Consider the following 14,970-nt stretch of genomic DNA (forward strand, 5'->3'; position numbering starts at 1 on the left):
TTGATGTATTGACTGTAAAGTAGTTGCATCTCCTGAGCAACTTGTCTGAAGAAACATTAATAAATGTGACCAAAGTCAGGTCTCAATGAGAAAATAGCAGTAGGTTGAAATACAATTAATTTTTTGAAAGACATGCTAGAATGTGGACCACTCTATCCTTGCTGTTCAGGAAGTTCCTAGAATGTCTACTTCTTTGATTAAATTCAGACGTGTTTATTCCTCCAAAGTGCAAGTGGTAACTATGTATACATTTGGAATGAAGAAATGGGCAAATCAGGTAAAATCCACATTTGAGGGCATCCTTCATTTGAGACTTCAATGTATAGCCCCATTCTAACCTAGGATTCTAATTTTACATCTAAGCATTTTGCTTTCTATTTTCTTTAAAACTGGATGCCTTTTGTTGCACTGATTTTTTAAATTGGATGCATTTTGTTGCACTGACTTTGAATGATCATTTTTTGTAGTAATGTCACCATTGTAAAAAGGGTTTTGAAGCTTCATGTCATGTTTTATAGCATTGCCTGATTAGATTATGATATAAAGAATTGAATTTGTAGAAGGGAAGTATTTCTTTGCAGTATGGAAGCACACAGAACTTCACTTATTGACCTTGGATGTACAAGATCTTCTTTTTCATACTGATCTTTTGTCAGTTAGAGGCGGTAAAGGAGACAAGGTTACCAAGAAGCATCTTCCTGTCTGATCCAACCTCCTCCTTTTTCTGCCTTAAGAAGTATGTCAGATGGCTTCTTTAAACCATTTACTTAAGACAGCTCTCTAGGTTTATCAAAGTATCCTGTCTGTATTGCCTCAGAAATTACAAACTTTGTCTTCAGTCCAGCCAGGGAGTGTTTATTAAGGCAAGTTTCCAGTATACCTTATTCTGATCTCAAATTGCCATGATCTGTACTGCTACTTGCCTGTCAGTTTGTTTGGCATTTCAAACATTGCAAAACCTTTTGTGGTTCAATAAAGCATATTACATCTTGACTGTTCTAGTGTCTTTGTGTTTGCTGAATGCAATGTCTTACTTTTCGTACGTGCTATAGAACAAATCTATATGAAGAAGGATGTTATGGCAAGTTTCATCCTGTTTCTATCTTTCCATCTTTAAATTTATTGATAAATTCATCTTGAGTTTTCTTGGCACTAAATGTATTCACAGTGCATGCATGGACAGAGATTGTTGCCTGCTCTTCCATCACATTTGCATGCAGCCTTTCATACCTGTGCTTCCTGCTGTACAGTATGTGCTTGTATAATGTTACTTAAAATCCAGTTGTTTTAAAGAATTATTTTATTATTATTTTTGTTATAGGGCTAGTCTTAACTGTCTACATGTCCATTTTCAGTAGAGGCCCTGGAGGAAAAGCTCCTAGGGTTATTCGGGGTTATTTAATCATATTCTATCTAAAATACACACAAATAACACACATATACAAATAAAAGCAAATATACAAAACATAAATACAGGATATAATATAAATTCTAAGTAATTTATCAGTATAGGATGCAGTCTTAACAGTAGATATAGTTGATATTAAAATATAAAAAATATAGAGATATATATAGAGCTATACTGAGCTTGGAGCAATGACATAGAATGTGAGAGCCAGTGATATTTTTTCAGATTGTTTTTGAAACTGGAGAGAGGGAGGTGTAGAAATGAGATTTGGTAGAAAGATTCCAGGCTTTCCCTACTGTATTAGAAAAAGAGAGTCACCAGCCTTGTTTTATTTTTTTAGTATGTGCTAGAGTTTATGTGGAGGACCTTAGGGAATCTAGGGTTTTATAGGAGTGATGAGTGTGGATAGAGTGAAGAAGTCTGTTAAGTTGCAATGTGGATTATGCACTAGTAAATGCTGTCTCTTTGTTTCTTTTAGTATTGTAAAAGGAGTGTGTGATTTTCGGGTATTCTTGTTTGTGAAGCTGCCCTGTATTTCACTCTGTAGCTGCTAGCATTTGGAGAGTATAGTCAAGCATGCAGTGTCACATACATGGGGATATCATTAAGCATCTGGTAAAGCAAATAAGTGATGGTCTAATCTGCACTTTAGGCAAATGTTTTAAAGTCATTAACGTGAATGTTTAATCCAAATAAAGCAAACAAAGCTAAAGTTTTTATAAAAAAGTGAGTACATCTTTCATATTACATTTTACTGCTTGAAAACTATTTTATTTCCTGCCACACATACATGCACATGTCATATGGCTATAATTTACATTTAGAAAACACTAAAAAGTGCTTTTGAAAACATTTGTCTGTAGCTCATAATGTAAGAGTAGCATACATAAAATGGATACCCTTATCTCAAAGTTCAAAATTTAAAAAAAAAAGAAGAGCAACTTGCTGTTAAACATTCCCACACCACTGCTGCTTATACTAACTCAGTGATAATTGGTCCTTTAATAAGTGGAGGTCTCTGTTATAGAACAGTTGCAGACTTGGTCTACATTTCCCCCTAATTACATTTAAATTTTCCCAATTTCTAGAATGCAGTTACCTTTCTTGAACTTTCATTGGGAATCGTCTGAAATATGTACCCGATTAACATCATGGAAATATTCACTCCTTACTGCTCAGTTTCCCTTCCACCAACCTCTGTATTTACTGTGACTACAGGTAGAAGTGATTGTTGCATTGCTGAACTTGCAACTTAAGTTGAGAGAGTTCATTTATATTGGCAATGTGGTGTATGGTCTCTCCCTTTTTTAATTTCTCCAAATCTTTTGGTTTTCTAATACCATGTCTGGAATGGATCCCATTACTAAGCCAAAGTTCATGAAATTAGTATTGTTTCAATCTTTGATGTCAGCCAGAAGTGCTCTTTGCAGCACCCGCAATGTGGCCAGTAATGAGTCATCCTGCAATTTGTATGGAGTTACATGCATTGGTAATGTATCTAAAGACGATTGTAGATTCTTTTTATAAGACCCATTGCTCCTACTATTATTTGGGACTGTCTGGGTATCTTTCTTATTGTTCTCATTTCTACTGTGTGTGTCTCTCTGTACGCAAGACACTGTAGTCACTGGGTGTGGCAATTTCAATGATCAATGCTACTTTTGTCTTCTTTTCATGGACCACTATATCCAGTTTTCTAGCATCTATCTTTTGAACTGTTGATAATGGATGATCCTAAGTGATGTAAACTTCATCATTTGCTATGATGCTTTCTGGCTTATGTTTCCAGTGTTTTTTCAGCCACTTCAGTACCATAATGCTTGCACAATCCCCATTGCAACAGTCTTAATTATGCCTTTTAGTATACAGTCCTTCTGCCATTAGTATGTCATAACCAGCAATGTGGTGTGCGACTGTTCCCAATTTGGTTTTACAAAACCTGCATTTGTCTATTTCTCCCACATGTTCAATGGACTTTGTAAACCAATATGTACGCAGCACACTATCTTGGGCCATCAGTATTAACCTTTCACCTCTTGGTTGAATTCACCTCTCCTTAACCATTCCTGCATTCGTTCCTGTGGGAGCAATCTGGAAGTATCAAAGGGCTGTTGCCCCCTAATTTCACATTTCATTGGTGTCAGACTTCTAATGATGTAATTGCAAAACAAATTGTGTGGATAATGAGAAGATACTCCTAACAGCCTTCTTGACAATATTTTTAAGTTGATATAAACAACTACACAAGTATATGTTTATTTAGTATGCTGCTTTATGCTTATAAGATTATCTTTGGTGCGTGCATTTCTGTGAAGTACTAATCAGTGTAATCTGAAGACTTTTAATGGTGTTGAAATGGAAAATGTGATCAGCTTTCCCATTTCTTTGTGCTTAGTGTTCTGGATCAGCACAGGCTTACCAGAGAACAGTGGGAAGAACGTATTCAAGTCTGGCACGAGGAACACTGTGGAATGCTTAGGTAAGGATTTCATTAGATCGGTCTAAGTTACTCTTAGCATTTTTCACTTCAAATTATACTTTGTAAACTTCATGACGTGCTGACTTTTCTATGAAACTCTCCTGCTACTTACAGTATAGCAAGTCATAAAACGTGAGAGAATTCAAAGTATTACTATCGGTGTATAACTGAAAATCTCTCCATAACAGAAGAGAAAGCTCTGTTTAAAGTTAAAACACCCAACTTCTTTGCCCATGTGAAGTTTTGTCTGCATTGCAGTGGTGTAAAAGCAATTTATAGACATCTTGTTCAGGAATTTTGCTAATAAATCAGAAAAACTATGCATAGCCTGCAACCTTTATGAATAATTTATGTGCAAATTGGGTGCTAAGGAAATGTTCCTATACAACCATAAAAATATGGATATTTTTGTAGAGAACTACAAAGAAAATGTTTTTGTTATATATATTTTTTTTTGATGCACCTTTTATTTTCTTCACCATTTGGCATCAATTGCTTCTACCACCCATCAGGCAGGTGTTATGCTTAAATGTCTGCCTTCATGTATAGGTGTGAAGTTCAGCATTGTGTTTACTCCCAACCCATTGTTTTGGATTGTTTTAACAGTCTGGCCCTCTTTGAACAACTCTTTCTGCTTCAAGGATTTTGCCTCTTTTGGGTCTCCATTTTTTTTTAGCTGTAATCATATTGTCTACTTGAAGATCTGCGAGCATATACATATGGAGTAACATCATTGCTCTAGTCTCTTTTGTTTTTGTTGTATCTTTTGCTAAAGGTAATTGCTTGAGTTGCTTTCTGTTATTTAAGTAGGTTTTAGCATTTTTGCTTTCACTTAATAACCAGGGTGCTTTTTGGACTATTACAGTCCAAGGTGAAGATATGACAACCAAGGCTATAAGAAAAGTATTAATTTATTCCAAGACTTCAGGTAAGCGATTTTATACAAAACTACATCAGGCCATGTTGCTTTTTGGACTATGACAGAGTTTTTTTCTTTCCCCCTTCAGCTTGAGATCCTGTAACCATACGTAGCATCATATGGATTTTCAGTCACTGTTTAAGTGTTTTTGTTCTTTGGAAACAGCTTCATTGATGGTGCATAGAATACAAATCACCATCCATGCTGATGTTCTTCATGCTTCACTGTTGCAGTCATTACATTTGGGTAATCCTGCTGGCAGGTTGCCCTCAGTCGGCCTGAATTCCAAAGTCTTGGGTCCTGCGTCAGCTATCATCACCCCTTCCCTGACGTCAGGTCATCAGGGGTAAAAAAGAAGCAGCCGACGCCATTTTCTTTAGTCTTTCTTGTCACGCAGTGCACGAAGCAGAAGCAGTTCGCAAGTACCGGTCGGCAGACTCCTGAGATTTTTGAGTTTGAATTTCAGATCAGAAGTCTTTTACAAAGCTAAGTACCCCATTGGGGAAACTTTTTTCTTGCTCCAAAACCGATGTCAGAAAAAGTTAATAATTGTATTTCTTGTGGGAAGAAAATACCTCATAAGGACTTTCATTCTTACTGTATTCCTTGCCTAGGCCCTGATCATAACTTTCTGGGTTGTCGGATTTGTGCTAGATTTAACCAATGCACTATTAAGCGTCTGAATGATTTTGCTATAAACTACTTTGGACGCAGGTTTAATTATCCAGAAATATCATCGGAAATCCATCTGACTACCGGAGTTCACAAAAAATGCAAAGAAAAAGAAAGACAGCCGAGGCCCAAAACCGACTATTAAGCTTCTCCTAAACCAGTCGCCGGTTCGCTGGTTCTCAGTGAGGCGCGTTCGCAGCCCCTGACGACCGCTACTTTAGAGTCGCAGGCTGCTACTGACTCCCACGTGGAGTCAACCATGCCGCTGGAAGCTCAAGGTATTGGAGCCTCGGATGCTAATCCTTCAGATGGGTCCAGAGCCGCTGAGCAGGCACCGGTTTCTGAGGGTGTATTCAGACCCAAACATCTATACATTAAACCGACTTCAAAGGCAAAGACCCCAAAAGTTCCTCACCAAGAGGATAAAGGGTCTCAAACATATGTCATATGCTGCCCGGCTGAAGAAACTCCAGCTCTATTCAGTCGCATACCGCCTACTCAGAGGTGATCTATGCCTGACGTACAAGGCCATGTCCAATCCGGAATTAATGGACATGCTCCACCTCAGAAAATTCAAATCCATCAGAGCCACGAGAGCAAGAGATTTGAACCTCAACACAGAAATAAATAGGACGTGCTGGAGGGACAGATTCATAACCCAGAGGCTCCCTACACTCTGGAACAGAATCCCAGTCCATGTTAGGCAGAGTCCCTCACTAATTCTCTTTAAGAGAAATCTTGACGAGTGGATGGGAGATCGTAGGTTTACCCCGGGGGTCATCTCTGTGTCACTACTAGACAGAGGCACAGTAAACTAAACCCTAAATGGGAGTAGTATTCTCATCCCATGGGGTGGCGAAAGCCACACACACTCTGGCTAGGCTTATAAATGCCCTAGGGCAGATAGCCTAGTACGGACCTATGAACCTAAATCTATGCAAACGGTCAAAGATTTCTTACAAGTACAGCCACCTAGGTTTAGTAGACACTGGCCAACAAAGAGTTGGTCCTTTCCTGTGTCAGACAGACCTCAAAGGGGCAGACCCAGATGCCCTAGAGACAGATCCCAGGCACAAGGTTCATACAGGTCAAAGCAATGGGGTGCTTCTACCTCAAAAAGTGGAGAAGACAAATCGCAACCTTACAAGAAACAGTCCCAATGACTTCCCCCTGCCTGCTCCAAGCACTTATTTCCTGGCAGCACCCTTAGGGGGAAAATTAGCACTTTTTTCTCAAAATTGGCACATTATAACCCAGGACAAGTGGGTTCTATATATTGTGTCACAAGGCGACAAGTTCCATTTCCATACCCTGCCAAAGGCAAACGGCTGCCAGATCTACCAAAAAATCAATGGGCAGAGGCACAAAAACAAGTCTCATCTCTCATGGACATAAGGGCCATTCAACAAGTGCCAGAGCAAGAGCGGGGACAAGGATTTTACTCAAAACTGTTCTTGGTACCCAGAAAGGACAAGGTCTGGAGGCCAGTACTGGACCTATCGATTCTAAACACATTCCTGGATATGCCAAAATTCAAAATGTTGACTTTGCACCAGCTTCTGCCCATGCTGGGCAAGAATGCTTGGCTTGTAACTTTAGACCTAAAAGAGGCATACCTGCATGTCCCAGTCAGACAAATATGCAGAAGATACCTCCGATTCAAGGCTGGCGCAATGCATTACCAATTCTCTGCAATGCCCTTTGGCTTATCTACTGCGCCCAGGGTCTTTACAAAGTGCCTGGCACCAATGATTGCATTCTGCAGACAAAGAGGAATACAAATATATCCTTACTTGGACGACTGTCTAATTCAAGCAGAGAACAAGGGCATCCTTCTACAGCATCTGGCGTTTGTGAAAAAACTTCTAACATGCCTAGGGTACACAGTAAACTAAAAGAAATCAAAACTAGTACCCTCTCAAGAGATAATATTCCTGGGTGCAATCTTAAATACAACTGCCCAGATGGCTTATCTCACGCCAGGCAAACAAAGACAACTGACTACCTTTTTCAAAATGTTAGCAACAAAGACCCAGTTATCTGCAAGAAAAATTCTGCAGGCTTTGGGCTTCATGGCATCCTGCATCCTACTAATTCCATATGCAAGACTGCATATGAGGAAACTTCAGTGGTACCTAAAAAGTGTTTGGGACTCAACATTGCCACAGCCTGGAAACTATAATTACTCTCATTCCCTGCCTGCAACAGGAGTTTTGATGGTGGGCAAAGGCTTGTCACCAAAACAAGGGACAGGCGTTCACATTACCCCCAGCCAGGCAGACACTAACAACTGATGCATCAGATTATGCCTGGGGGGCCCACATGGCAGGAAGATGCATTCAGGGAACATGGACCTCAAACCAAATGCATCTACATAATAATCAAAAAGAGATGCTAGCTGTTCAAAATGCCCTGACAGCCTTCAAGGACCTACTTCATCCAGGACAACTAATGATAGACAGACAGACAACACCATGGTCATGTGGTATATAAAGAAGCAGGGGGGAACACATTTTTACCCCCTTTGCAGACTAGCCATGACTTTGTGGGACACAGCACTGACTTACCAAGTACATCTGCAGGCACAGGAAGGAAAAATATGCTGGCAGACGATCTAAGCAGAAACCTCATGGATCCCCACGAGTGGCAGCTGGATCCACAAGTCTTTAGCATGATGATAAGGAAATGGGGATACCCGGACAAAGATCTATTTGTCTCCCCTCACAACTACCAACTAAAGAGATTCTGCACAAGGATTTATCACAGACAAGCATGGAAAGTGGACGCCCTATCCTTCAGCTGGAAAAACCTATCAGTATATGCCTTTCCCCCTCGGCCTCTCCTTCCTAAGGTACTCATAAAGGTCAGACAGGAGAAGCCAAAGATTATACCGATTGCACCAGACTGGCCCCACCAGCACTGGTACCCAATATTGAGGAGCTTGTCTCAATGCCCAGCTTGGACCTTACCTCAAGTACCGCATCAACTGTCCCAGCAAAACAATCAGATCCTGCCCAGCCAGCGCAGGACTTTAAACCTGGCAGCATGGCAGATAATGTAGTCATACAAAACACACCTCTGAGCAAAGCTGTGATGGATGTCATTTTGGAAGCCAGAAGGCCTAGTACTAGAAAATCTTATGCTAGAAAATGGAAGAGATTATGTGCTTGGAACCAGGAACAAGGAACAGATACAGCTGTGCCAAATATTCCTCAGATTTTACAATACTTAACTGAGATGCTGGACAAAGGCCTATCTTTCTCATCTATTAAAATTCATGCCTCTGCCATTTCGGCTCATTACAAGGCAGAGCCACCAATCTTTTCTCATCCCTTATTAAAACAGTACCTCAGAGGAGCCAGAAATTTAAGGCCTCCAAGGAGATCACCAATGCTTGCATGGGACCTCAACTATGTCTTGGAAAAACTCACCCTGCCTCCTTTTAAGCCAGCTGCTACTGCTGATGTAAAGTTTTTATCTTGGAAAACAGCTCTGCTCCTAGCAATAACTTCTGCAAGACGAGTTACAGAGCTACAGGCACTCATGGCTGTGGAACCTTTTATCATTTTTTATCCGGACAGGGTCTCCCTGAGGACAGACCCAACATTTATGCCTAAAGTGGTGTCCAGTGTGGCTCTTAACCAAACCGTTCATCTGCCAACTTTTTATCCAAATCCACAGAACAAGGGGGAAAGAATTCTGCATTCTTTGGACGTACACAGACAGCTTAGATTCTACTTGGACAGAACCAAAGTTTTCAGAAAGAGCAATTACTAATGGCATATGCTGCAGGATCACAAGGAAAGGCTATCTCAAAGCAGACTATTTCAAAGTGGATAGGCCACTGCGTTAGTTTCTGCGACTTATACCATGGCAAGCCAGTGCCTAAGGGCATTAGGCCACATTCCACCAGAGCTGCAGCCACTTCAGCAGCCTTTCTCAGGGGAGTACCAACCAAGGACATTTTAGATGCAGCTACTTGGAGTTCAGTGCACACCTTTAGAAAGCACTATCATCTGCCACTCTACTCTAAATCCAGGGCAGGCTTTGCCACTGCAGTTCTGCAGGGTCTCCTAGCCGCTCCTAATGCTGTTTAGCTCCATCCTCCCAACCATAGCTTTGGGAATTTACCCAAATGTAATGACTGCAACAGTGAAACACGAAGAACATAGTACAGTTGTGTACACTTAACATAAATGTAGATGTTCGAGTGTATTCACTGTTGCAGTCCAGGTTACCCACCCACCACCCCCCTTTTTCTTCTGATGGAACCTATGTGGTTTATTTGCTTGTGGATGAAGGTAAAGTTTATATTGCTGCATGTAATTTTATATATAGATATACATTTTGGCTACCCTTTTAGGGGGGCACCTGACATCTGGGGCAAGAAAAACTAAAGAAAATGGCGTTGGCTGCTTCTTTTATACCCCTGATGACCTGACATCAGTGTAGGGGCAACGACAGCCGACGCAGGACCCAAGACTCTGGAATTCAGGCCGACTGAGGGCAACCTGCCAGCAGGATTACCCAAATGTAATGACTGCAACAGTGAATACACTCGAACATGTACATTTTATGGTAAGTGTATACAACTGTACTTTATCCTGCTGCTTGGAGATCCCTCACAGCATTGAGGGTTAATCAGAAAAAAACGAGGTGAACTAACCTTCTACAGCATGATACCTGTGAGACAATTTGGTATTTTTATATTGAGTAGCCCCGGCTATATATGAACATAGTGCTGTCTGGATATGGATTCCATTTTGCAGACATATTTTGATGTGTTTTTCTGTTATTTAATTAGCACTGCTAAAAACATCTTTTGAGATTTTTTTTTACTCATTAAGTCACATACTTGCAACTGATCCACAGATTTATTTTTATCATTTGTCAGATGGATAGCTTCCCAGACCAACATTGGAGTCCTGCCACCCACATTATGTAGATCTCTTAAGATGATCTCCCATGTTACTCCTCTCTCCAGCCATTGCATTTTGTACAGAAGTGTCCACCGGAGTATCTTCATAGTTGCTCCTTCCCTTCTACATCTGTCATGTCTTTCCTCCTTCAGCATAAACATTGATGTCCTTCTATTCAAATGTTGCAGTATTCATAACAGTATGGAGTTGCTGCCTGCAGTGCCACCTTACGGCCAGTATACCAAAGTCTTTGCTTCCGGAGGGTGTGTGTGACTTCCCTTGTCAGGGCTGTAAACTGACCTAGGGTATAAAGGTGACTTCTGCATGTACCCTCCTCAGAAGTTTCCTGCTGCAGTGAATGCTGGACTCCTGTTCGGCAGTTCCGAAAGCAGATTGTGTTTTCCAATGACCGTTAAGTCTCCAGACCAGGCAACTGTTTCCATGCTGATACAGATAAGTGCCCTGTTGGGTTTTTTCATTATCTTTGATTATTGTTAAGTCTTAAATGTCAGGTAGAAAAGGGAAGCGCTTGTGGAAGACAAATTCCTCTCAAGGACATGCACAAGAAGTGCATTTTTGTTTGGGCGAGGTCCGTGGCCATCATCCTGCCCTATTTGCAAATCCTTTGTACTGAAAACCATTTGTAGCCATCTTGCCGCATTAAAATTGTATTTAGAAAATCAGTGTGTCAGATGTCTTGCACTTGGTATGGAAGAGAGGGGATAGGCCTGCCCGAAGAGCCGCCGAGGAAGAAGGCCAAGAAAGTTTGGCTGGAATTCCACGCTGCACCTCAAGCATCCAAGAAAGTTCTTGAGGCTGATGAAAGCCCAGCATCTTCCCAGACATCGGTTTTCAAGCCAGGCCCGGGAACCTCAATGGACGCCTGGGTGGCAGAAACTTTTAGTAAATCTGCTGAGGCAGTTCAGCCATCGGGTCCTGATGGCTGTGGGTAACCACATCTCAGTCATTTGCAGGGCCTTGCTTCTTCATTTCCACCCAGGCAGACTTCTGCTTCAATTCTCTCCCAAGCAGTTATTCCCTTTAAGAAAAAGCAAAAAGTTAAATACCCTGAAACCCAACCAGTTTCTGGATGGGAAGTTTTTTCTCAAAGCCTTTTTAAGGCTTTTCAGGCCTTACAGACACAACAGGCCCCACCAGCCCCCCTCACCTCTACCTACTTTATAGGTATCAGAGGAAGAGTACTCCTCTTCAGATGAATCTGTTTCATATGAATCCCAAATAGAGTTTCATCACCCCAGAGAAGGAAGACTCCATTACTCCTGAGTCTCCAGGGAAAGAAATCACCTTGGGAGACACAATCTCCCTTATGAGGGAGCATTTTAAATGTCAGGCATCTGAAGTATCTGACACCAAGAAAAGGTACTTCAACCTTTTACAGTGGCCCCCTTGCTACCTGCCTTCCAGGATGCTTTCTTGGCTGCTTCTCTATCTCCTGACTTTCAACCACCAGCTTCCAAATGACCAGACCGATTCTACAAGGTCCCTCAGGATAACCAATACCTCTTTAGGAACCCACCAGCAGACCCAGCAGTTATTGCTGTCTCAGCTGACAAATCATCTAGGCAACTACCTAGACTGCTCTTTATCCCACAGACAGACAGTAAATTTATGGACAGAATAGGGAAGAAAGTTTATATCTCCTCAGCTCTGGCTATTAGAGCTCTCAACTACCAAACACATATGGCTAGATATGTCATGGATACCATTTCCAAGGCCTCCACATTACTGTCTGAGACTCCAGATTCTCCCATTAAAGCACAAATAAATACCCTCCCTTCCATTGCATCCCAAGTAACTAGGCACTCAGAGTGCAGTTATGATGCTGTGGAAAACTCATTTAAGTCTGCTGCATATGGATCAGTCTTGAGGCGATACTCTTGGGTGAGACTATAATCCGTACACATGTACAAATAAAATTGTTGGATGCACCCCTAGATAACAAAGCTCTGTTCGGACAAGCCTCAGCAGAACTCCTAAAATCCCTTCAAGAAAAGGATAAGGAACTGAAAAACCTTAAACACGTACTGGTGTCTCCTTTTCCAAGATACCACTGGAATTATGCACAAAAACCTTCCTTTGTCAGAAGGCAGTCCTCTCACTCTGCTCCACAGTCTAAAGGCCCCAGACAAACCAGTAAAAACTCTACTCCTGCAATTCCAACCAGTTCATCCATTACGCCATTTTGAGGCCAGTCTGACCACTCCAGACTGCCTCCTCTGTGACTACCCACCCTTGCGCCAAAACACCCCACTTTCCCTCTGTCTCACCTTCTCCCTTCTCTCCTGGCGAGTAATCTCATCAGAGCAATGAGTACTCTCCATGATTCAGTCAGGCTATTTCATGACTTGGTGGATAGTACCCCCCCTTTCGTGGTATCCATCAACCACCTGCAAGCCAAACTCACCTTTTTCCCCCTATCATTCAACAACTTCTAGATCAAGGTACGATAGAACAGGTACCATGCCATCAAAGAAGCATAGGCTTTTACTCCAGAATGTTTCTTTTACCAGGGAAATATGCCCCATGGAGGCCAGTCCTAGACTTATCCTTTCTAAACTTCTTTCTAAAAGTTCCCAGTTTCAAAATGATTACCTTACCTCTGCTCTTACCACTCATTCCAATTCAGGCTTTCATGGTAGCCTTGGATTTAAAGGATGCCTACCTACAGATCCCTGTTCACCCAGATTACAGGAAATACCTCAGATTTGCAATAGGCTCTTGCAATTTGCAATTTTCTGCCTTGCCCTTTGGGCTCCCTACTGCTCCCCGAGTCTTCACAAAGTGCCTGGCCCCCACCATTGGTCACTGCAGGACTCGGGATATTCAGATATACCCATACCTGGATGGACCTGCTCATTCTTCATCAAGACCACCCAGTCCTCCTGCTTCATCTACAACAGGTAATCTCCACCCTATCTCAGATAGGGCTCACCACAAACCATGAAAAGTCTCACCTGATTTGCTCCCAGGACCTGGTTTTCCTGTGATACAGGAACAGAACATACAAAATGAAAGCCTTCATTCCAGACCAAAGAGTCCTAAAACGTTGTCTATACTTCCAAGAACTTCTCTTGCCAGCATGAGAAATTGTCAGAGTTCTAGGCCGCATGGCATCACTCATACCCATGTTGCCCCTAGCAAAACTCCACATACAGAAATCCAGTGGGTCCTGAAAAATTTATGGAGCCAATACTCCCAGCCCCTGGACAACCCCCCTCCCCTTACTTCAATGTTTGAAGAAGGAACTCCAGTGGTCGATATCAGCTGTCCACCTCAACCAGGGGACCCACCTTCAGGGCCCTGTCCCCCTCCAACAGGTCTCCACAGATGCATCCGACCTGAGGTGGGGAGCAGTGCTACTTACAAACCAAAAACAACTCTTGGTGCAGATGCACTTGGTCCAACCCAAGACAAAAGGACTATATCAACATCAAAGAAATGAGGGCTTTACACTTGGCCCTATTAACCTTCAAATCAGCCCTTCAGCCAGGAAACCTGAAAGTAATCACAGACAATGTGACTGTCCTGTGGTACATAAACAAGCAGGGGAGAACAAAGTCCTATCCTCTGTGCAGCCTAGCAGTCCATATCTGGAACCTAGCAGCATCTCTCCACATTCATCTGGTAGCTGATGTTCATCGTGTTACCCTGCTGCAGTCATCACACTTGGGTTATCCTGTCATCAGGCGGTCCCGCAGTTGGCTGGAATTCCAAAGTCTTGGTCCGGCATTGGTTGCTGTCACTTCTTCCCTGACGTCAGTGCGCCAGGGGTATATATAATGCATCCGACGCCGTTTTCTTCAGTCTTTCTTGCCGCGCGGTGCCCGAAACAGAAACAGTTTGCAAGTGCCGGTCGGCCGACTCCTGAGAATTTCGAAGTCGAATTTCAGATCTGAAGTCTTCAATAAAGCTAAGGACCCCATTGGGGAAACTTTTCTTGCTTCAGACCGATGTCAGAAAAAGTTAACAATTGTATTTCTTGTGGGAAGCAAATACCTCATAAGGATTTTCATTCTTACTGCATACCTTGCCTAGGCCCAGACCACGATGTCACTGGTTGTCGTTTTTGTGCTAGGTTTAATAAGCATACTATAAAAAGACGCTTTGATTTCGCACGACACTACTTCGGTAGAAAATTTAACTACACAATGCTGTCGGAGCAGCCGACTACCGGCGTGCCCAAAAAACACAAGGATAAGGACAGGCAGCCTAGACCCAAGCCAGACTCCGAGGCCTCGGCTGGACAGGTTTCCGGTTCACCAGTCTTCAGTGAGGCTCCGACGCAGCCCCTGACTACCGCAGATTTGGAACCCGAGACCGCTTTGGAGCCTTTGGCGGAGAGTGCTAGGCTGACGCAGCCATTTTGTTTAGCCCCTACCAATGACACTGCAGAAAGAGATGTCGGTGCCGCAGAAACACCTTCGGTTTTTGAAGGTGTCTTCAGACCGACGACGCTCACCATAAAAACGTATCCTAAGCTTAAGACTCCTATTAAACCAAAAAAGACTGCACTTCAGTCTCCAGTTCAAGGCCCCATGCCTAAGAAACAGAT

The 14,970-nt window shown here is 42.3% G+C and overlaps 1 protein-coding gene across 2 annotated transcripts in view; it reads left to right on the plus strand.

The window, feature by feature from the left end:
• The window catches only part of EZR (ezrin), a 1,157,798-nt gene that overhangs the window by 535,152 nt on the left and 607,676 nt on the right, over nucleotides 1–14,970 (plus strand). For both annotated transcript variants that reach the window (XM_044070016.1, XM_044070025.1), the window contains exon 6: nucleotides 3,804–3,887. In XM_044070016.1, the coding sequence (XP_043925951.1) occupies nucleotides 3,804–3,887 (84 nt within the window). The remainder of the gene's footprint in view (nucleotides 1–3,803; nucleotides 3,888–14,970) is intronic.

Source organism: Protopterus annectens, chromosome 1.part0, assembly GCF_019279795.1.
Source record: "Protopterus annectens isolate FY-2018-M chromosome 1.part0, PAN1.0, whole genome shotgun sequence".
Classification (NCBI taxonomy): domain Eukaryota; kingdom Metazoa; phylum Chordata; order Ceratodontiformes; family Protopteridae; genus Protopterus; species Protopterus annectens.